At 24.6% G+C, this 25,220-nt stretch overlaps 1 protein-coding gene across 2 annotated transcripts in view; it reads left to right on the top strand.

Annotated features, from left to right (window-relative positions):
• LOC129612432 (ATP-binding cassette sub-family C member Sur) overlaps nucleotides 1-19,346 on the top strand; it is a 73,669-nt gene extending 54,323 nt beyond the window's left edge. For both annotated transcript variants that reach the window (XM_055526022.1, XM_055526021.1), the window contains 8 exons: nucleotides 724-1,457; nucleotides 3,117-3,274; nucleotides 4,782-4,977; nucleotides 6,572-7,433; nucleotides 13,033-13,160; nucleotides 16,171-16,462; nucleotides 17,338-17,534; nucleotides 18,828-19,346. In XM_055526022.1, the coding sequence (XP_055381997.1) occupies nucleotides 724-1,457; nucleotides 3,117-3,274; nucleotides 4,782-4,977; nucleotides 6,572-7,433; nucleotides 13,033-13,160; nucleotides 16,171-16,462; nucleotides 17,338-17,534; nucleotides 18,828-18,965 (2,705 nt within the window). In that variant the 3' untranslated portion in view covers nucleotides 18,966-19,346. The remainder of the gene's footprint in view (nucleotides 1-723; nucleotides 1,458-3,116; nucleotides 3,275-4,781; nucleotides 4,978-6,571; nucleotides 7,434-13,032; nucleotides 13,161-16,170; nucleotides 16,463-17,337; nucleotides 17,535-18,827) is intronic.
• Nucleotides 19,347-25,220: the final 5,874 nt, after the last annotated feature.

Below are 25,220 nucleotides of genomic sequence, written 5' to 3'. Positions count from 1 at the left end.
TACAAATATGTTATGCTTTTCAATATTAATATATCAAAGTAATTTTCTTGCACATAATCAAAATATGAAATAAGGCAACTCGTTTAATTCAAACAGCTATAGTTTCGTTTTTGAACGAAAAACACCGAGAAATAAAGACGAACTTGTGCGAGTTGGATAGAAAATTGATAAGAGGCAATGCGGCAATGACACAAAATTCAAAGGAAAACATCGGTTATGCATGGTGCGCTTCTATTCTTGACTTAATCTTTTTGTTGTATCGTTGATTTAAAAGAATGCCTAAAATTTATTTTATTTGAAAATTATTGCAATGGTTCCCTTCTAAGGGAAACCCCAATTTTTATAATTTATGAAAAAAATCCTTTTTAATGTTTCAAGATATGTAAGTATATAAAATTGAAATTTTTTTTTTTCCAAAATTAATCAGTATTAATTTTTACAGTTTTTTTATTTACACTTACGTTGTATTATGTAATATGTTACATATTTTATGAAAAGTGTTTTTTCTTTTCATGTAAATATTTTATAGACATATAAATTTTTTTTAACAATTTAAACATTTTAAACAAATTTCTGCAACATCAAACAATAATGTACCTACCCAACATTCACAAATATACCATACAAATAAAAAACAAAATAAATAAATTACAAACAATCAATATTAATTTTTCATATCCACTTACCAACAACAATAATATGTATGCTTTTATATTTATTCAGATTTAAATAATGAAAACAATGAAAATACAGGATCACCTTATGATGATGAACGTAAATATGGTGAAATACCATTACAAATTTATATGCTTTATTTAAAATCCTGTGGATTACCAATAGTATTAACATTTTTTATAACAGCATTAATATGGCAATGCTTACGTATTTATACAGATGTTTGGTTAAGGTATTGGACTGAAATGGATTCAAGTTATTCTACAATTGCTAGTATTGGAAAATCAGCAACCGAAACATTAAAATCATCAATATTTTATTTAAATAATAACAACAGTGATATTAATAGTAGTAAAAATTTTAATTATTTTAATAATAATTTTCATAGTATAAATTATAATAACAATGATATTGATAGTGATAATAATTATTACAATGGTGGTAGTAGTAATGGTATAACCAGTATATTTAATATTGAAAATGATACAAGAGAATACAACAATAACAATTATGAACAACAACAACAACAACAGCAGCAGCAATATCAAACGATATATGACGTAGCATATTGTTTTAATATGTACACAATAATATCAAGTATTTGCATTTTAATGTCAATCATATCAATACCAGCTGGACAAAAAGCTGGTTGTAATGCAAGAGAAAAACTTCATGATCAACTATTGGAATCATTGTTGGCAAAACCATTACATTTTTTTCAAATAACATCATTGGGAAAGATTATAAATCGTTTTAGCAATGATATGGCTATCATTGATAAGGTGAGTCCTTTTTGTTTTAACAACGTTTTTATAATGAAAAAAATAAATATAAATTTTTTCGCACAAAATTTTTTTTTATGTTTTGAATTTTGATGTCAGCTTTGTTTTTGTTTTTTATTTGAAAAAAAATTTTGTTTCGAATTCCTTTTTTTTTAACGGGGTTCTTTTTTTGTCGTAAATTAATGCGATAACATTTAAAATCATTTACACAACAAAGCATTAAATTGGATTTTAAATGTTATTGCAACACGCGTACACAACAGATTTTCATATTTATTCAGCTGAACATTTTCATATGAATTTTTTTTTTTGCAAGGGGTCAAAATTTTTTAGTAAAACAAGTGATCTATCTGTGTTTTTTTATTTGTTTCGGCTTTTTTTTACCTATTTCCCTATTTATTTATGATTAAATGCAGATTAAAATATTAAAGCACTTTATTGTAACACTAATTTAAAAGCATTTTTTGATTCAAATTGTAAATGTGGATTTAAAGAATTAATTATGAAAAAAAATTAAAAATTTATAAATGGAGTAGGATTAAAAGAGTATGACAGTTTTTTGTCTAGAAACGTGGGACTCTAAAATATTAAATTTAAGTTTCTCTTCTTTACGATTTTAAGCGCATATTTTTAGAAAAATTAAACAATTTTTAGTTTCAATCTGTTTGTCATTTGGAAAGTCTGTAAATCATATTAGTCTGTACATCATTAGTTTTATGCGTTTATAGAAAAGACTTGCAATATCGGAAATATAAGGTGCCAAAAATTTAAATTTCAGCTTTCTATATTCCAGGGTGTAGAAGTTTTGAAAACATATCAACGGAAGGACGGACGGACAGAGTGAAACTATAAGAACTTTTTTTTCAAAAATTTTATGGAAAAGTGCTAAATTATGGTTTCGCTTTTCCCTTCCGTATTCTCTTACAGTTCTTAATTTGAAACCACTAACTTTATTGAACTCCTATGAAAAGTGAAGAAGTAAACCGTATAATTCGATCTCTCGGTTAATATTGGACTTAGTTTTTTAATTCTCCCAAATGTATGTAATTAAGGGGCGCATTGTCATATTAGGAGATATTTGTCGTATGTACTTTCGTATTTGGGATATGCACTTTCAAATTTGTATGATCATGATAGCTATTTTCAATATGTAGCTAGTATGTTAAGGATTATTTTGGATGTTATCAAATATTATTCATTGAATCGAATTAGATCATGAAAAGGTTCTTTAGAATAAGCTAGTTCTGATTTAGCTTACTTCAAATTAATTTGAATATTTTTAAGACTTTTAGTATGTATATTTGAAGGCTTGTTTCAGTTGAATTTAAAATTTTAATCAAAAAATTACGTTTCATATTTCTATAATCTTTAATTTTACTTTAATTTTCTTTAATATTTTCACTGCTGTATGGGAGATGTCCATAAATTCATTAATCTTATTAAAACAATCTGTTGTGCTCAGGAGACAGATTTAATTTCAACAAAATTTTTGTTTTCAAATTAAAAGTTATAAATTAAATTAATTTTTATTATTTCTGTTTTTTATTTTTGTCTATTAAAAAATATTTTTTTTTCTTAATTTTTAATATTGTTTTTCTTGTTTTTATGAGTCTTATTATTTATTTATTTTTTTTTATTTTTTCATTATATAATTTATAGAAAATCGCTCCAACAAGCCAACGTCTTTTACAATTTACATTATTATGTTTATGTGCTGTTCTTATAAATTTAGCTATAACACCATGGTTTATTATACTGACAATACCGATATGCTTTGCTTATTATATTATACAAAAATTCTACAGGTGTTCTTCAAGGTAAATAACAAAAAAAAACAAAACAAAATTTATATATTTAAGGTAATTTATTTATGTATATAACCAAGAGCAACCTAGTATCATCAGTAAATTTATTTTATACATACAATTACATATACATTCTATATACTCGTATAAGATTGTTTTTATATGAAAACGTAAGCTTAAGATAGCAAACTAAAGTTAAAATAATATCCACTGGTTAAAATTTAAAAAAATTTCACATTTTTATCTTTTGTCATAAGTCAGACATTCAGAAAAAGTTGGCACTAAAATTATTTTACTTCACTGATTTTTATTGTATACAATGTATTTGTTCATAGTTCATATCATCCTGTGAGGGAAAAAATCTCATGATATTTTAACACTTTTCTTTTATTTCAGTATATTTTTCTAAAAAAAAAAAATTTAAAAATTATCTGTTAAAAGTACATAATATAGAAATAAAAAATAAAAATTTTCACTTTTATCATTTTCAGCAAGTAGATTTTCTCTAAATTTATCTCTGTACAGATTTAAATATTATGCATATATATATACAAAGAATATACAATTACACATTATGTAAAATAGAAAAGAGGTTCCAGCATGGTCGATCCTTTTTGTACAACGAGAAAACTGGATCAAGAATTTAATTATCCGAACCGAGAATTTTTATTTAGATTACAAATTTGCTCTTATTCAAATATATAAGAAAATAAAATTAAAATAACTATTTTTCTGTTAGTGCAATGCATCTCATATTGGAGTTAATAGTGTAAGTTACGCTGTGACAATTCATAGAATTTTTTTGAGTTTACTGCACAAATTTCTGGTTCCTTTTAAATTCTAATCTATACAAAATTGGATTTGAAGTTCTAACATAGTGTTAATGAAATTCAACTTCAGATAACGTTGCATTAATTCTTTAGCAAACGCTTTGATATTTTCTTAAATTTGGTATCCAATTAAAGTTGAGATTTAAATTTGTAAAATTGGACACGAATAAAAAGTACCCAGCTCAATTTTTAAAATTTGGATATGAATAAATACATCTTTAATGAGGAATGATTCTTTTCAACAAAAGAAATTTAGAAAGTAATTTTTAGGTTATACATATTGCTTGCAAGAAATAAAATCGCCGGGAGTCTGCTGCCAAAATTTATTACATCGGCGATTCTCAGTCGAAACCTATTTCAAATCTCTCTGTTTAAATTCTTTCTAATACAAATTCGGCAGACATTGATTTCCATTACTCGTATTTCCAAAAATTGTGTAAATTATTTAAATGCTACCATAAGCAGCAATTCTTTTAAATGCTGTTATTACTAATATTCTCTTAATTTTTAATGTTACTTTGAACGACTAGGGTAGCTACGATATACATAATATATAATCCTTTGTGAATTTTATCTTAAATTCATGATGAAAAACTTTTCTATATTTCTTCACTCTTTTTAATTTTTTTGTTTTTTTTTCTTAAATTTTATTCTTTTATACTTATGTTATACATTTGGAAATCGTCCAGAGAATTACAACGCCTTGAAAATATTACAAATTCACCTGTCATCTCACATTTTAACGAAACAATACAGGGTGTTACGACAATAAGAGCATATAGTCAGGAATCTCGTTTTACAGAAACATTATTTCGTCGTTTAGAAGCGAATACAATTGCTTTTGTGATGTTGAATACAAGTAATAGATGGCTTGGAATTGCATTGGTAAGTTTCAATTTTATTTTCATAGTTTTTTTTTTTTTTTGATCCTAGTGTTTCTTTTAATTTTCAAAATTAGTTTTTAAAAAAAAACAAAATAAAAAATTGTTCTACATTTTGATGAGAATAAGGTTACAACATGGCAGAGGATGTTTGTAAACTCATAGAAGAAGACTATGTATAGTTAAAGTTTCTTTATTGTCATTGGAAGTTAAAAAGTTTATAAAAAAAAGAAAAAAAATGACAAAAGTGTGAACGAGAAGAGGAAAAAGATGTTTAGTTGTTTTATTTTTTAGTACGACTTTTTATGAAAGGATAAAAAAAAATTTCCAGCTTTTTCTTGGTCTTTTTTTTTCGAATAAAATTTTCTTGTTTGGTAAGAGAAGCAACATAAATTATTTGTAACTTCTTAAGAAGTTGAGTAGGTTTTTAAATTTAAGTTTTTCACTTTTTTCGTTTGTACTTTCGTTTGTACTCATGTAACATAGAATTGCCCCATTTGTTACATAAAGCTGGTTTTTATTGAAATGTAAATTGCATACTTAAATATTAACTTATAAAATTTAATTGAAACGAACGAAATTAAGGAGATATTGATTTTCGTAGGTATTGATTTAGATCTTCAAATAGAATTCAAATTGTTCTAAGATGAAAATTAAATCTTTGTTAAATATTGAGTAATTTAGACCTTCTTCCAAATTGACCTTCTTTAGACCTTCTTAAAATTACATTAAAACGAAGATTTAATTTAATTTGAGAAAATTAATTTAAGAAAATTTGGATTTAAAAGAGTTTCTTTTAATTTATATTGTAGGGCTTAATACTATTAGGGACTATTACAGTTTATTATGATTAATAACTGTCATTAAAATTGCATGACTCCATGTGATAGCTGCCATTGTACTTCAAAATATATTTGTTTATATCTTTAAAGCAATTGATTCACAAAACTGAAATTTGACTCAAACGATTATGTTTAATGTTGCAATTATTTTCAGTTAAATTAATTGAGATTGCATGAATTTATATAAAATAGTCGTCATAAATTTTAGGATATTACTAAACGTAAAATGCTCAAAGAAGAGCACAAATGTTCTAAATTGGGCGCAAATATAAAAAAGTAGTATATTAATAAAAGGCAATTTATAAAACAACAAAATTATACGAAGCAGTGTCTCAATATCATACAGTTCCTAAAATCATTGACTCGAAAGGGTATCGCAGAGTTGACACGGTCAGATTTCTACTCATTCCACTTTTCATAAAAAATAATTTTTAGAAAAATTAATTATGATTTAAATCAATATTTTCTAAGAACTCTAATAACAGAAAGCTAATTAGAATTCAATACGATTTGCTTTACGATTTGGTTTTTCAATTATACCAAATTTCAATATAAAGCTCAATAATTGTATAAACTATATTTTGGCTTTTTCAATAATATTCTTAATAAAGAGCTTAATATATTTGCATACAGATTTACATACACGTATCCTTTGGCATTTATTATCAAGAATTCATTTAATTCATTTTTATTAAAACTGTTGTTGAATAAATTTTATACGTTTTTCTATTATTCCATTTTCATATTCCCCAAAAGGATTACCTTGGTGGTGTAATTGTTTTTGTTGCTATTATAACAGCATTATTGGCAGCATCAATTGCAAAAGAGCAACAAAATTTTCATAGTCCAGAACGTTTTTATAGCAACAACTATCATAATAATAATAATCAACAGCAAACATTATATTCAACATCAAATAATTATTATTCAAATTCAAATAGATCAACCGTATTACCACCTTCTTCATCTACATCATCACCATTATCTGGTGATGGTATGAATTTTAACTATGATTCAAATAATCAGAATATTTACTTTGAGAATAGTGAAGATTCATTATTATTCCAAATATCACCATCACCATCACTTGTTGGATTAGCCATAAATTATACATTATTGGTACCAATTTATTTAAATTGGGTTGTTAAATTATTATCTGATATGGAAATGTATGTTGGTTCAGTCGAACGTATCGCTTACTATCAGCAAAAATTAAATGAAAATTTGAATACTTTTTGGCAAAGTCATAATGATAATAACAGTCAAAAAAGAAATAGCAATCATCATCAATATAATCATCATTGTAATCATAATCACAAACAAAAAGAAGAGAACAATACTATAGATTGCGGTCAGCAACATAATAATCATAGTTTAAGATGTCAAGTTCAAATATCCAATGAAAAAATGCAAAGTACAGATAGTGCAAAAGGGAACTTACAATATGATGAAAAAAAATCAAAGGAAGTAATGAAATCTAAAGTAAACGATATACCAGGAATTGAAAAAGAAAAATCATATTATGATAAAGTTGAATATAATTCTCAAGCTGCAGGAAAATGTTATTGTAATGAACAACATGAATTAATAGCCCCAAGTGAAGTGAATCAAGTTATTTGTAAGTATAAATACATATAATATACGTGTGTATGTGTTATGTAGAAATTATATTAGTTTCTGGGAATATAACAATAATTATACATATGTTTACATATTCTTATTTGTAAGGAATTTTAATTGATTTTAGACAAATTAAGGATGGTGTTTAATGAGAAAATCAATTTGTTATTGACCTTTAATTTTATTATACAATATCTGACTTTACAATTCCAATATTTACATTACAAATTGAAGCATTTAAATTTTGTGTTTACTAGATTTAGAAAGATAACTATGTATGTACAATATATTCATTAATTTGTAATAGAAAAACAAGATATATCTGGGAGTGAAATTAACATTTTTCTTCGTTTCTATATTATATGTATTACAAAATAAAACAATTTTATATTTTAAATCAAAATGAATTGTGTGGTCATAATATTCATTAGATTGAAATTATTTAATTTCAGTGCATGTAATAAAGAAAATTTAATTTAATTTTGTGATTGTATATAGCATATGTGCATAATGTACTTATATATACAGACATGATTTAATAATTGATATTTAATTTAATAACATAACTGTTTTGCATATTTTAGGGCAAAAAAATTTATATTGTTATGGATACGAGCCGAAATCGATTATATTTTGGGTATTTAATAAAAAATTTGAATACAAATTACGAATTTAATTTGAAAGGAAGCCTAAAGTTTTTACGTAATCTTACTTGAAGTTCTACAAATTTTTGTGGCAGTTAATGTTAACGAATAACCTTTCTGCAGTATTATCTTTTATCTTTCAGAGTATATCGGAATAAAAAATTTTTAATTGAAAATTGATTCTTTTGTTGAATTTTTAATATTTCTATTTAAAAAGTTTCTTTTTATTGGATCAGCTTATTTCAACTTATAATATGCTAGTTTAGTTATGAAAGTATTTTAAAAAAGTGATTCAGTACATCTGATCTTATCGAGTATTAAGAAAATTTTAAATTATTAATGGGGTTGGCCATGGTCAAATTTAACTTAATACTGCAATTGAAACTAAATCAAACTTACGTGTAGAATATTTTCTATTCTAAGTTCGAACAATTAGCAAAGGAATAGAAATGAAGACAAATTGTTAAAAATAGAGCTTGTTTAAGAATATTACATCACAAATACGTATATTGTAAGCATCTTATCCTTTCCAAAGATTTAACTTTAATTATCCAAACGAGAACAATACAGAATTACAATTCTATTTTTCCCTTTTACAAGTATATATGTAATTTATTTTATAATTTTTGGACAGATCTTTTTAGAAATTATACTCATTTAATGCTATTCAAATTCATATATTGTTCATAAATTCATTAAGTTTTGTATAAAAAAAAGTTTCCTTTTTTATTATTATAAATAAAAATTTAAGTCCTAATTGTGGTCAAGTTCAAATCCTTTCGTAAAATTCTAAAATTAAATTGAAGATTTCTAATATAATTTTTCTTATACATACTTGTTTTGCATATACATACATATCAACTCTACATCATTGTACATGTACATACGTATATAATTTTCACTTAGATATACTGGAATGTAAAATACACTTACATAACTCGGTTATGGTCCTATCCTTAATTAAATATTATTTCATTTTTAGAAAAACTTTTTAAATTTATTTGCCTTCAAGCATATTAAAATTTTTCTATACTATGTTTATAATTTTTACCTCAATTATTATACAATATTAAAAATGATTTATACGATTATATAAGAGATCAGATTTAAATACAATTACACAATTACATAAAAATAAATTTAATTTAATTTTTAATACTTGAAAAAAATGCTTTTCAATCGTATTAAACTTTTCGAAGAGAAAATATCAAAGATAGTTTGCTATATACAAGTTATTCGTTTGGTAACAACGTTTAGAATTTTAATTTTAAAATATTATGATAGGAAAAAAATCAAAGTATAGTAATCCATCGAAAACTATTTAATATAAACACAAATTAAAATTGTTTTGTAGAGAAGGAACACGAACTGTTTGCTCTGTGATTTCTGCCATTTTGGAAGGAAAAAGTAGCCCAAAAGTGAATTACAATTAAAAAGTTTGTATGAGGCTAGAAAAACGGGTTTTGTCGGCTTTTGTTTTAGTATATTGTATTTGATCGCGGCACCAATGTTTAGGCATATATTCCGAGAACGAATAAACGCAAAATATTATGCTGTAGTCATTTACGCTATAAAACATATTCATTGGAGATAAATATTATATTTGCCCGTATATAGCGCTTGTACAATAGCACTCCTGAAAAAAAATTCTAATAATGTTTGCTTTTCCGAAAGTATAAAAAATACAAAACTTAGCTAATTGCAACCCCATTGTTAGTCCTGTCAAAAACTACATATATAAAGCTTATATATTGTTAGCAATTACTCAAAAACATTGACAAAGAGAAAATTTGTAGAAAAATCGATGAAATCCCTATATCTTAGAAACGCTTGAGATTTGTTAGCCCTTTCGGACTAAGAGCTTTACTCATTTTTTAAAAAATGCTACAATTACATGTATCACTTCTTTACAATCCTTATTTATATATTAAATACAACAATTATTTTACAATATCAATTAAATCTATTAAACAAGAGAATAGCCTTTACTGCTGCCTGTACACTCCTTTCTCGATTAAAACAAAAATCTTTAAAAATTCTTTAATCTTAATAATTTTTGATTAATATAAAGGCAATACCAATTACATTTAATTATCTACACATTTCTATCTAATTAATAAATTAATTAAATTTTATTAATTGCATGTTATTAAAGAAGATGAAAATTAAATAAGGAAGAAATTTTGTATTAGGAAATTTTCAATTGAAATCATCGTCTCATTAGTTTAATTAAAAAAGAAACAAAATGGAAAAAAAAATTTTCTTCTTTTATTATTGCTATTGTATTTTTATTTAATACTCGTATTGATGAAATAATGAAGATAATTAATGAATTTTTTTGTTTAAAACTAGTGTAGAAATTTACCGATTTTCAGTTAATATTTTCAATTAGAATTTTTTTTTTTCAATGAAATCAAGAAAAACAAAAAAATATTTAAAATATAGGGGTTTTTAGTTTTTTTGATTTTTTCTTGTTTTAATTAATAATTACGCGTAATTGTTTAACGCGTAATAATTACGCTTAATTGTATTGTTGATATTTTCGAAGATATAAGATAGACTTTAGTGAAACTTGTTTAAATTGTACTAAAATTTGTGTCATTCTTAATATTATTAAATTTTTTTATACACGCATATCTTGTGGCATATACTTAATTTGTCACGAAGTATGTAACACCAAGAAGTTACTCCCCATAAAGTATTTTTTTCTGTGCATGTAAATCAATATTGAAAATAAGTAAGATTGGCCTGCTGAAATTGGTACTTCCCGGTTCACGTACGAGCTCTCAGTAGAAATTTTAAAGACAATTTACTAAATATAATTATGCGTTCATTGAAAAGTTCAAATTTTGTTCGACAACTTTTTTGTTCTCGCTGCTGAGGAAGATCTCTTCAAAAATTAAACTAATATATTAGTCTAATTTTGTATTAGTGAATCATAGAGATGAAAAAATTTTAACATAATTGTATGTGTATATCTACTGGGCAACATAATGAAATCTTTAGCTGCAATACTATTAACCATCATACTATATTGAGATAATCATAATAACCTACTACGTTTACCGAGTTTAAATATATAATCTATATAGTGAGTGATAATATTCCGTATCCAACATTATACCTAAAATGTATCGCTTCAACCTATTTATTTATTTTAAAAATTTTGAAAATTAGATTTGCAAAATATCAAATTATAAATTTTTTACGAGGTCATTAAAGTACTTTTTAAAATATTTTGAATTTGTAGAATAAATACAGGAATCCCCGTTTTAAACAACCCCTATATTACAAATTTAAATTACAAACGATTTAAACAATTACTAAGCCTTGCCCCCGTTTAAAATAATAGTTCACCCCTTTATAGACACTTTTTTTTTTAGTTCTTTTGACATATTTTACATATTTATTAACATTTGGTAATCCCCAACTAAATCTATATTTTATGGTCCCAAAAATTGTTTATAACGGGGGATTCCTGTACCTCATTCTTTTTGCATTACAAACTGGACAAAATCGTTTTCAATTATTTTTTAAATTTTTTTTTGTAAGTTTCATCCATGTTTAAATATTTAATTTGATTTGTCTAAATAAAAAAAAATTGAAACTAGTTACCAAATTTTATTCATTACTACATTTTCTAAAAAAAAATGAAAAGTAACGAGTGTACTATAGTTTCGGTCTTTCGACAGCTCACAAAAATGTTATATGCTTTACTTACTTATGGGGCTGCATTTTTATTTAAGTCTTACTTGTTACACGGATTCTTATGCGAATTTAATTTTTCAAAAATTTTTACTACTATCTCCTTTTTAAAATTATTAATGCCTTAAAGATTTGAACTTCCTCCTTTTTAAAAAAATTATTGAATCGAAAGTCAAAACAATAAATCGCATAATATATTAAGTAACAACATGGAAGAGAAGCGGGTTTTATTTTATCAGAAATTTGACATAGGAAAAATAAACATTTTTTTACTTTTTATTTGGTCAGCATTTTCAAATTGTCTACGTGTTTTTTTAATTTTTGACTTTGCTCCATATTTCTTAGATCATAATCTCCTAGAAGCCTTATATTCTCATAGCAAATATCATTTAGCAAATATTTTTCTTAACCAAATTTTAATTTTCAGTAGCTTATTTTTTTAAAAACATAAAATTTCTACAAACAGCGTCCTATTAAGCCAAAATAATTTTCCAGTTTAACTCGCCTAAGCAGCGCTTCATTAAAATTTCTAGCTCGATAATTCATCTGGCTTTCTATTTTTTCTCTATAGATTTATTTATGTAAAGAAATGTATAACACAAGAATAATTTAAACTAGAGATCGGTTTTATCAAAATTATCAATCAATCGCACGGACACTTGTACCAACTACAAACTAAAGAAAATGTACTACAATATTTTACAAATTATTTAATTGATTTGTGCTTAACTTTTTCTTCCTATTGAGTTCTATTGAAGCTGATTATTTAAATTATTTTTATTTTACATATATAAATTATTTCATTTTGGCAACATAATAAAAAGTCTGACACGCGATTTCATTTAGATGGATTGATGAGAGTAGAGTTTTTATAGAAAAATTTTAATTTAAATAATTTTTTTTTTTCAAATTACTATTCATGCTTACAATTTATTATATTTGAAAATATAAAATTATAAATATTCTAAAGCACATGCATGGAAAATATCATGAATATTTTATTATTTCCGAGAAAAAATTTTTGTTAAACGAATTAATTTCTCTTTCATTTTGAAATGTTATTGACATAAAATAATTACCCATATATTTTAATAAACACTATATGTATATGTACGTTACATAACGTACATATATATATTTTACATGTACATCTATATAAGCGTATTTTTTACTAAATTGTATGTTTGTATGTATATATCATTATTATTTAAATAAATATTTTTTTTTTATTAAAATATCCTTTTATAGATGATACTGTACCAATTTCATGGCCACAAAAAGGTGATATTGAATTTAAAAATGTTACCCTTCGTTATCAAGGACAACAGAAAAATGTTATTACAGATCTATCATTAAAAATTTCCTCAGGACAAAAAGTAAGTAAATTGAATTTTAATTTTATATAAATGCTATATTAAATTAAGTGAAGTTTTAGGCATAAATAAAATAAATGCTTACCCAATAATATATTAAGTGTAGATCATGTTTTCTAGGAAAAAATTATTGTAATTATGTATTTGCAAAATGTTGAAAAATTTTTTAAGTAAATGCTTATTGATTTGAAAATCTTTGTACGTCTGCTTATTTGCGTATTCATCTGGTTACAAGACTCTGAAGCCTTGATTAGCTTGAAGGTATAGGAATATCGCAACTCGAAGACTAAAAATTGCTATTTTCTGACTATTTATTTTAAAGAAACCATAAACATTTTTTTAAAAAGACATTTTTTTTTTTCAAATTTTTGATATCGTTTTTCTTTCAGACAGAAAAATGTAGGGGTTAGGAAATTTTTTTTGTACCTTCATCCTTTCTTAATTTATTCTCGCTTAATATTTGCAAAATTTGAACTTTCGGAATCTTATTATATCGAAACTGCGAGCTCTTACAAATTTATATAAATGTAAAAAGCCGTGCCATCAAAAAACTGTAATTATTGTAATTAACGCCTCTTTCAATTTATTTTTGGCCCATCCTAAGTGTATGCAATCTTTGAAATATCCAACTTTATTTTTTCTCGTACACTGCAACTCGAGTGGATCTAAAATTTCAAAAGTTTATACAGTATAACAAATATTTTATTTTACTTGAATAAAAATTTATTGTACGTCTTTTCTTTCTAAACTTTTTACCCGTAAATTTGGCAAAATATCAAGTTTTAATAAACTTTTTTTTTTGAAATTATAAATTATATTGGACTTTTTGCTAGTATAAATTTTCTTAAAATTAGTATTTTAAAATTTTTTACTAAATTTATAAAAAAATTAAATGGTATTAAGAAATTTTTTTGTTTAAAATGGAAATTTTCATTATGTAGACTAAAAACGTTATAAATAAAAGTTCAATATATTAATTTTTTAAGGGAAATGTGCTATTTTACAAATCCTGGATTTGGTCGACTACATTTTGTTATCAAGTTTATCAAAAATATTTTAATAGAAAATGAAAATTAAAAGGTTTTACTGCACTACACTTGTTAAATATTTTATCGTGTACTTACAAAAATTTAGTAATTTATTTTAAGAATAAGCCATTTCGTGCACTGACTGTAGAATAGCGCAGTCAATGGCACGTGTTTGACTAAATAAAAATTCTTAAATTATTCCGCTCTATTTTTTGTTTAATATTAATAACTGTCAATTTGTACTTTTTAATTACTAGACATTCCGGAAATTTAATTTTGTCAAAAAAATTATAAGCAGGGAAGATCTTTTACAGATTTTACATAGTTGTATTTTATTATAATTAATTTAAAAGAAAAATTATCTTCTTAGAGTGTTTTTCCGACAACTAATCCGCTTTTTCACATATTTTTTCTGCTTTTTTTTTGGTATAATCTAAATTTTAAACTTTAAATTGAAAATTTCTTCAAAAATATTAAAAAATGAAAAAAAAAATTATTTAATAGCTAAAATTTATTATTATTTTTATCATCATCATTTTTTCTTATCTTACAATCTCGCATTTTCTTCCTTTTGTTTTAGTTTCTTTTATTTTATTCTTTATTTTATTTACTTAATTTATGAAAAGGAACCCTTTTTTTTAACGCTTTCTTCTTCTATTTTTTGTGCTATAGTGGTGGTTTTCCAATTGTTGTTTTTTTTCCATCACATTTTATATTGCCTCAGACTTTACAAGTCATCAACTCCATTTCATTTGGTCAGTTTATAAAAATTAAGTAATAGAAGAAAGCGATATACGGCCAACTGAAATAGAATCTTGCAAAAAGGATAAAAGCTGTGAACATTCAAAACACCAAAAAAAATGCAAGGCGAAGAAAAATTATAAAAGTAAAAAGAACGACGAAGACAAAACAAAAAAGAGAAAAAATTATTAAAATGATAAATTGAAGGACTTTTGAAATATTTTTAGTACACTAGGTATTAAAATTAAAATTATTTACTAGAATATCCAAAAAAAAAAAAAATAAATTTTCCCGATGCTTTTTTTTCCTTTACTTTTCTATTTTTGTTTTAGAAAGTTTATTTTTCTCAAATATTTTGTGTTTTAATGAAATTAATTTGAAGTGTTTTTGCATTTTTTTTTTTTTTTTCGAAAGGATCCATAGGAAAAATTCTAATTAAAATAAAATATCCTTAAGATGTCTAGAAACTTGAAGGATGCGGTGTAATATTTTATGAGTATAGATAATGTACCAAGTCAAGAAAGGCAAAATAAATAATAATAAAAAAAAAAATAATATTAAAAAAATTGAAACTTGTATCCTTAATTAGGTGAATTAAGAGTTTTCATCATCATGGAGTTTTTCCGAAAAAGAAAAAAAAAAAAAATAAATAATTTGAATTTTTTCTATTTTGGTTTTTTTTTGCTTCAATAATAAAAGTAGAAATTACTTTTTCGGTTTAAATACGATACAAATATTTGTGAGAACCATACAACTTTTGCTATTTGTTGTGTCTGCTCTAGGTTTTTGACAATTTGCGGGAGTTTGCAACATGTGTTTTGCTAGCATAATTTTTTAAACATTAGAGTTGTTAATGATTTTATTCAGGCTTATTATATCAAAGACATGAAAACAACCTATACCCGCATAACAAATTAAATTTACTAATAAGCGTATAGGTTACGGAACTTTAAAAAACGCCTGACTTATACTAAGCTCTATAATATTTCATGGCCACTAAAAGTATCCCAATATTAAAAAAAAATATTTTGCAATTATTGTTATTCGTATTACAAACTAACTGCCAAATTCTTTACATAATACATAAAACAATTCAAGTAATGATAAAGTGATTTTATCCTGACTAAAGTTGTAGTAAAGCTTTTTTTCAAAAAAAAAAAAAAATATTGAAAAAAAACAGTATTTTTTCTTAATTACCCTTCACTTCTTAATATATTTGTTTTTCTTTTCTTTTACAATTTTAGATTGGAATTTGTGGCAGAACAGGAAGTGGTAAATCAACATTAGCTTTATCTTTATTTAGTGTAATGGATGTTATTAATGGTCAAATATTAATTGATGGTATCGATATAAATTCAATACATCCAGATGAAGTACGTTCACGTTTATCAATTATACCGCAAGATGTACATTTATTTAGTGCAACAATAAGAGAAAATTTAGATCCAAGAGGACATTATTCTGATTTAGAATTATGGAATTGTTTAGAGTTTGCACAATTAAAGGAGACTGTAACACGTATGGCATGTGGATTAGGTACATTATTTGCATTTATATTTTTCTAAAATATTTAAAAAAAATGCCACATCAAATAACTTAAATCGTATTTATATAAAAAATTTTAAAGCATAATTATTGTAAAAGTAAACCACTTTGAACGTAATAAGGATTTACTTCCCCGTAATGACGAAATATTAATAACTTACTATTTGCTTTTTCGAATTTTTGTCTGCATTTCCTTCCTTGCTTTATTGCACTTCCATTACGGCTAAATTCGAATTTTGAAGATATTTATTTTTAAGTTTTCTATGTCAATGCGATGAAGACGTGAATTTTTTTGGTATATCATGTTCAATTAAAAAAAATCCTTATTCTTGACTGTAATTTTTATTACAACAGTAATTCGATAGTTATTATTTTTAAATTTTTGGTCCTGTGATTTAGTGAATTTGTTTTTTTGGAATATTTTGCTTAAAAATTGTATTTATTTAGATTGAAGAATGTAAGAAGATGAGTCTATAGTACCTGTTCCGATAAATTTTGTAAAATTTCATTGCAGTTTACTGTTGAGGTGACTAGGAGTTTAATAAAAAATTATGATAACGAAATTTCTCGTCACAACAATATTTATAAAGAATTTTGTTCATAAAATATAAAACTATTTCAAGCACAACAAATATTGTAGTGCATCCTTTGTGGTACATTAACATAAAATCCTTTAATATCCTTTCGAAAGCACAAGAAAAAAACTCAAAATTGATATAGAAAACTTTGAATTTAATCTGAAAGTAATTTTTTATCATCATCACCACTAGGTTTTTTTTTCTAAACCGTTTTAGTCCTTTTTTTATAACAAAAATAGATTTTTTTTATTTTAGTTTTAAACATATTTTGTGTTTTGTTTTTTTTAGATACCGAAATAATTGAGGGTGGATTTAATTTAAGTGCTGGACAACGTCAACTTTTTTGTTTAGCTCGTGCTGTACTTAGAGGCTCAGTGTGTTTAGTTTTAGATGAAGCAACAAGTTCATTAGATGCAATAACTGAAAAAGCACTTATGGATGCTGCACACAATGCATTTAAAGGACGAACAATTTTAACAATTGCTGTAAGGATGAGTTTTTTTTTTGTTTATTTTTTTTTGTTAGTTTTTTGTGCACTTGTTGGGTGAACAATGACAGAGTTTCATTTTTTAAATAATAAAATTATTATTTTTTTTTTTCGTTTAATTTTTTTTTTTTTGGGCGGATAGTAAATATAAGTAGTAACTAGAGGGCAAAAAAATGAATAAAATATTAAAAGTTTTTTTTAAAAAAAAAAAGCGTTTCTTGTTTTTTAACACATTTTATATAAAAGTCAAAAGTATATGAACGCTCTGAATGACTGGAAACTTTTAGATTTATAAAAAAAAAAAATAAAAAGTGTTAAATTTTTAATTTAATACTGGGAATTTGGTTATTGTGTTCTGAAAGTAACTTGCTAATTGACTGAATATACAACATTTAATCTACATAAGTTGTTTGACAATTTCATGTTAAATTTTATATAAACTATAATTGTCAGTATGTGATCTTTGACAAGGATAAGAGATTTAGCTATATTTTTTTTATTATAGAATTATAGGAAGTTTGTAAATTAATGAAAATATTAATAGGAACTTTAAGGTGTAATTGAATTAACCTTGAGTTTTAAAAAACGAAAAAAAGAGTATTTTTATATCGCGACACTTTAAGTAATATTGGATGAAATTAAATAAAAGTTAAATTCGCATATATATTTTGAACATCATTTCAAATAATGTTTCGTAACTGGGGTTTGAAATTGCGAAAAGGGGGCGCAATTTGAAATTGTAGATTAGATTATAGATTGCGGAATTAGGCAATGTGACCTGAAAGATTTATTATAACCTGACCACGAGCGCTCAATGCTTCGTCTAGAGCACCCCCTCGACACCCATATTTTTGGTGAATCCGAGCAATTTTATCGGGGAAATGTCCAAAAAAGGCGTGCCCATCAGTGAGAACCCGCCCAAGCTGTCTCTTCTCTTGTGGATTAACGGTCCACATTCATTGAGAAGGTGTGTCGGAGTCTCCTCCTCCTTCTCGTCACAGAACCTGCAAGACCCGTTAGTCCTAGGCCAAATTGGCTTAAGTGTTTCCTTAGTCTGCAGTGTGCTGTCAGAAAACCGGTGAGATTTCTCCCATGATTCTTCTATATCTATAATTGTATTCCTATAATTATCTTAAAACGATTCCGGTCATAATTCCCAAAATCCACTTCAAATGTGAAATTATCAACCAGATTACGGAATGAGTAGAATATAAGAAAATATTTTATTTTTAATATTTTAAAATATTTTGTAGTTTCATTAAACCTATCTTTTTTTATTATTCTATTTTAGCATCGCTTATCAACATTAATGAATTATGATCGAATAATTGTATTAGAAAATGGTAAAATTATTGAAGATGGTACCCCAAATGAACTCAAGGCAATACCAAATGGTAAATTTTCATCAATGTTACAGTCAGGACATTAATTCTTATAAAACGAATTATAAGAATGACAATGTCGTAGGACTGATGGTTTAAAAAAGTCTAATTAATTTTATATGGTATAGGTGGTCAATATTACAGAAAAGTATTATATATATTATAATTTTAGAATTAAGTAAATGTTAAATATATTAAGTTATGAAATAATTATTGTAATTATTAAAGATTAGAAATGTAAAATTTATATTTTTATATTCAGTTTTTAAAAGAACAATGAATGCCCAAAATTCAATCATATATTCTTCATATTTCATTTATAATTCTGTAATTCTTAATAATTTTGTATTCTGCTTGTATAACTTAAAATTATATTAATAGCTATATAAAATTTGTCTTTTTTTTAAAGTAGAAGAATTACTTGCCAATGGCTTAGCACACATTTTCTATAATTGCAATTAAAAAAGCAATAAAATTTACTTTAGAATTATATACGAGTATATTTTTTTTTTAAATTAAAAAATCTATGTTAGATTATATAATTTGCATTTGAATTATTTCTAGTCATTGATCTATAAATTATACATAATTATTGTTAAAAATTTTTAAAACTTTTCATTAAAATTATTTTTAAAAATAATTTAATTTACAAAATAATAATTGTATTAGAAAATTGGGATAGTAATGTCAAATTATAACTAAAATTGCATATTTCTCGGGGCCAATATTAATAAAAAATAATATTGCAGCATTTTATTTAGTTTAATAAAATTGCCTGGTATTAAAATTTCATATGAATGATACATGTGAAATTATTTTTTCATCCATTTGTTGTGAATTTAAAATCCCAGGTTAAAATTCTAATTTTTAATAAACAAGAAGCGGATAACTAAGTAAAAATTTTTGCTAATAATATAGAATAGAAATTGTATAAGCCTTGATATTGGAACAGAGATAATATTTAACAGTCACACAATTTAGTTTTTCACATTTATAAACCGAATCGCGTTGTATTTGTTTTATTACTCCAGTTCCGATGTCAGTTTAAGTAATGAAAATTTTGCAAACTGAAATTACAATAAAAAATTTTTAATTTTTAAATAAAGAGTGTTTTTATTTTCAACGAGAAATTTAGATTTTTAGGTTCATACCTTAAATTTCTTAAAATTTATTTACATACGTACTTAAAATATAATTTTGTTATATTGTTATGACTTTCCTATTTGGATTTTGGGTTTTGGATTTCCCTTATTCGAAACATTTTAGAATTATAGAAAAATAATTTCTGCGTATCACGGAAGAACCGTTAGTTATACTATACATTTTTCAGGATTAAAGACATAATTTAGGCGGGTATCTTTGGTCTTCTTATTCAGATATGGTCTTCGAATTTAGCACAAACGGTTTTAATCTTTTGAATCCCACGGACTTGATATGGCCAACTCTAAACTGACTGAAAATGAATTCTCCTTTTTAAAGTACCAATCACACGAGGCATTCTTTAAATTCTTTTGTTATTTAAGAACTTTTTTTAAATGCAAAACGTTTGTATGAAAACATTTCAAACAAAAAATTAAAATATTTATGAACTTTAAATTAGTTTTCGTTTAAAGAAATCTCCTTTATGAATTTAAAAGTTTTCTGTTTAAATTTTTTTAAATTGAAAATATTTTTTTAACCATTCTTTACAATATTGACTTAAAATAAAAAAAAAATATTAATTTAATAATATAGTTATGCAAAAAAGAAATGCTAGATTTCGTTGCGTTCTTTAAAAGTATAGGAAGCGTTTTTGTTGTCTTGCTTTAATTTTTCTTTCCTTTTTTATTCAATTTTTTTAATTCAATATAACGAAAAAATTTTCTTAAATTATAAAAATTTTTCACCCCAGTGATTTTATTTTCAAAATCATATAACCCAATTCATTGTATTTATTCATATTATAAAAAAAAGCAGAAAAAAAAACCTTTTTTGCATGATTGTCTTCTTTGATTTCTCTACCATACTCTGATGCCGCAAATAATCCTCCCCTCACCACACCAATTATAGAGAGTAGATGCATAAAACTTTAACTATATAATATAGCCTTATAAAAATGTTAATAGTGTATAAGATTCTAAAATTCACGTAGAAATTTCCGTAAAAATTTCCCCAATTTTATTTTTATTATTATAATATGCAGGACATTCATTTGATCCTTATGCTTTTTTCTTTTTACTTTTTTAAATTTAGGTACTATGTTTTTTGATTTTTTTTTTGGCTATTATCTTAAAAGGCAAACGATTCTTTAGCAAGGCTTTCTACTTAGTTAGATATAGAGTCCTATTAAAAGCAAAAAAAATAGATGCTATTTTTGTTCTGAAATTTTCTTGAGTTTCTTCAGTATATAAAATGATAAAAGGATATAAAATTCATGATGATTTTTTTTTAAGAAGAAAGATGGTCGAAATTTTTTTATTTCTATTTTTTTTTTTGCTATATTTTTTATATATGTATTTTTTATTTGTTTTAATAATGCCTTATATTTTTTATAACATGGTTAAAAGCATATAGAAGAAAAAAAGTAGAAAAATTTGCTTTTTCGTTTTGTTTTCTTCCATATTTTTTTTTATTTTTATTTAAATGATGCACGAACGCAACTACTATTACTTTTATATTGTATTTCTCGCATGATTATGTTCAACTCACATGTTTATGTATATGTATGTGTCTGCCTTTTGAATTGAAACACATACAGATATAAATATCTATAAATCTAACAAATTTAAATGTATTTCATTCCTATTTTCATTTCCTTTATTCTCATTTCATATATTTTATAATAACGATGATGATTCTTTTCTTATATATTTTAACATCTAAGGTAACAAATTTAATATATATTAACAAAATGTAACAAAAATTTTATTTATTGGTTTGTATGTCAGTAATTCCTTGTGTATGCATTACAAATCTTTAAAGACTCAAATTTATGTTTTAGTTTTATGAGATTATGCAATAAATTTTGAGAAAAAAATAATAAAAAAAAAATTTTTTTTTTGTTTTATGTCAGTAGAATATTTTTTACTCGAATATAGCAGTTTATTAAGTATATTATGAAATGGAAATTTCGTTTCTAATGCTTGAAAGATAGCTACTGTGTCCACATTAATGATTCTCAAAGTCGTCTATATAAACCCCCAGGGGTCTATGCAGACCTGCTAGGGGTCTACGAAAATATATGAATTTAATGAAATTAGTTTTTTATTTAAATTTCTCACATAATAGGTGTACAGTGCTGCTGTTAAAAATTTTCATCTATCAAAGAAAATCGCATGGGGTCTATCAAAAATTGAAAAACACGACAAGCAGTCTACGAGAGTTAAAAGTTTGGGAACCTCTGGCCTACAATAACAAATTGTATAAAAGGACGATACGCCCCAAACAGTATGCAATTTTTAAATAATAGACAAAAAAATCAAAGCTTAAAAATTATTTTGTTCAGTTTTTTTCCCTGAAAGGACAAATACATATACTGGTATTGTTGATTAAAATTGGATTTGTTTTGTTTCTTGATATTTAAATCTTAGAACAAATATGCAGATTTCTTATGCTTTATTCCGAATAAAAGGAAGTTTTCTTTTCATACAACATAATAAAAACATACAATATAGGAAAAATTATCAACCATTGAAAAAATCATTGAATGCAGATTTCTCTATACCCAAGAATTTGGTTAGCTTTAACTTGAATTCAAAAGTTTTTGCAGTATAATTCACGTTTTGGAATGCTTATCTATTCTCTACCCATTTGTACAAATTTTGTTAAAGAATTCAGTTCAACTCAGAACAAATTGAAGTTCATTGAAATTTAAAAAATTTTTAAATGGTTTCTAATTTCTAACTCCACTCGCTCAACTAATATTCTCAATTACCAAATATCCTACATTTAACAGCAACCAACTTTACATTTGTGCCAACTTTCGTTTTTTTCTTTGTTTTAGTCCAAAATTTGACTTTAATTTAAGACTCATCCTTTTACGTATATACATAGTATGTAGTGTATGTACTTACATAATGTGCTTATGAATATAAACCAAAGAAAATAAAAAAAAAAAGAAGCGAAATTCATGTATTAAATATCATGTATTAAATAAATCAAAAAAGGAATTTTTATTACGACTTGAATTAGTGATTTTGGGTGATTCTTTATTATTCTAGAATCAGGATAATAAAATTGATAGCAAAAAATGTAGATTTTTGCTTATCTTTTCACTAATTTTCCTTTTTTTTTTTGAACTTCAAGAAGAAAGAGGTAGTAAGGGTTCACAAGAATAAATTATGTGAGAAAATTTTGTTTTTATACGAAAGTATGTGTGTAGTACATATGCGTTAAACTTGTAATATTTTTATATAAATTACGTAAGTCCTTAACTTGAAGAAGGGATATGAGAAAAAAAGGATATTTTTTATCCTTTCATTTAAAAAAAATGTACACTAATAATGGTTTTTAATATTAAAATAATTGCAAAAAAAGTAATAAGAAAAAAAGTTAAATGAAAAAATTTTACATTCTTAAAAAAAACGCTCGCAAATTTTAATTTAACAGACTTTTTAATAGCACACACCATTTTTTAATAATTGATTGCACAAAATATATTGTGACTTCGGGTAATTTGTGTTTTAATAAATTACAACTTTAAAAATAATTTCAATTAAAATTATTTAAAATTTAGATTTTTGATTTGCTGTGTAACAATTATTTTTTAATTGCAAGTAAAACGTAAACTTTTCATAGTTTTATGATCCAAATTGTAAACTGAAGAAGGTTTACAATGTCTACTGACTCAAAATGTTAAGTAAACGCCGAAAAGAAAAGCGAAAATAAAGCAAACCGTGCATCTTGAATTGATTTGAAAAATTTGAATTCTTAAGTCGCAATACCGTAAAGTAAAACGTAGCTTAGCTAGTATATGAATGCACTTATATATATAGGCCGTAAAATCTCACATTCGGTAATTCGGAACTGTTATCATATTAAATGTTCCGCATTATTTTTACCATTAAATAGGACTGCACTTCCATTTCCACACTATTTTTTTAGTTGCCAGCAATATTCATGCATTTTTATTGCAGTAATTTTAATATAGATTTTTAGTATTATGCAATTATTAAAGGAAAATGCAACCCTGATTACATATTATGAATATGGTATCAATCAATTTCTTAGGACAAAATTTTTAAGAATATTTTGTTTACTTCTCCATCGATTCACAATTTAAAATCTCAGTTTAAAACTTTTACCTAAACTTGAATGAAAATTCTTGTACACAAATCTTATTTTACTCATATCCTTTTCAGAAAAAAAAAAACGTAAAAAAAAAAATTTTTATGAAATTTAAAATTTTGTAATTTATAATAAAGTGTAACTGATTTTCATCTCATGTATATGTATGAATGTTAAAACAAGGAAACAAAAAAAAATTTTTTTTTATAGACCTATAAAAATTGACACGAGTTCTTACGATACCATTTAACTCCTATTGATGACTCCTTCTTGAATCATTTTACAAAAAAAAAAAAAAATTTTTTTTTTTTAAATTGTTTGAGTTGTCGATGCATACATTTTAGGTCTTCAAAAAATTATGTGGGCACCTGTGTATATTGTGCAGGATTAGAAAATATCGTAAAAATAATTTAAAAATAGAAATTAAAATGCGAATTTTATATAAAGAAACGTGTCCTTATATACAAAATGCAGAGGAAGAAAAAACAAAAACCATCGAATCGAAATTATGGCAAAAATGAAGATTAATTTTTCTGTTTTAAAAAATTCTTGATTAGATTCTTACATTTTTGATGATTGTCTGTCAACATCTTGTGAATTAAAACCTTTTTTTTTGAAATTTTTGTATGGATTCGATTAAAGCTAATCGAGTTTACGATTTGTAAAGACAAGATTTATCTTTAGTAAAATATTTCGAAATGAAAATTTTGTACAAGTGATTTTATACTTTTTCAATTAAAAAACTGTCTTGCTTTATTTTATCTAAGATTGTATTGTCGCCCCTTTATAAGCCTACTATTGCTTAAATTTTTTTCAAAATCCCAAGAGGCATAATCTGCCAAAAATATCTTGTGTATAGTAATCAACAATGTTAATTGGTAAGGCTATTAAGTATGCTTATGAGAAATTTAATTTGTCGTTTTTCGCTGGTCTCATTTCTATGGAAAGTTTTTTGGAATAGTCTAATTTTGGAAAATTTCCTCACCTCTGGCGAAATTTTTAGAATGACCCTTAAAGTCGGAGAATTTATTTCATTT

Source organism: Condylostylus longicornis, unplaced genomic scaffold (genome assembly GCF_029603195.1).
Source record: "Condylostylus longicornis isolate FDR11 unplaced genomic scaffold, ASM2960319v2 ptg000072l, whole genome shotgun sequence".
Classification (NCBI taxonomy): Eukaryota; Metazoa; Arthropoda; class Insecta; order Diptera; family Dolichopodidae; genus Condylostylus; species Condylostylus longicornis.
Note: the sequence above shows the minus strand (reverse complement) of the source record. Positions and strands in the feature narration are given on the sequence as shown.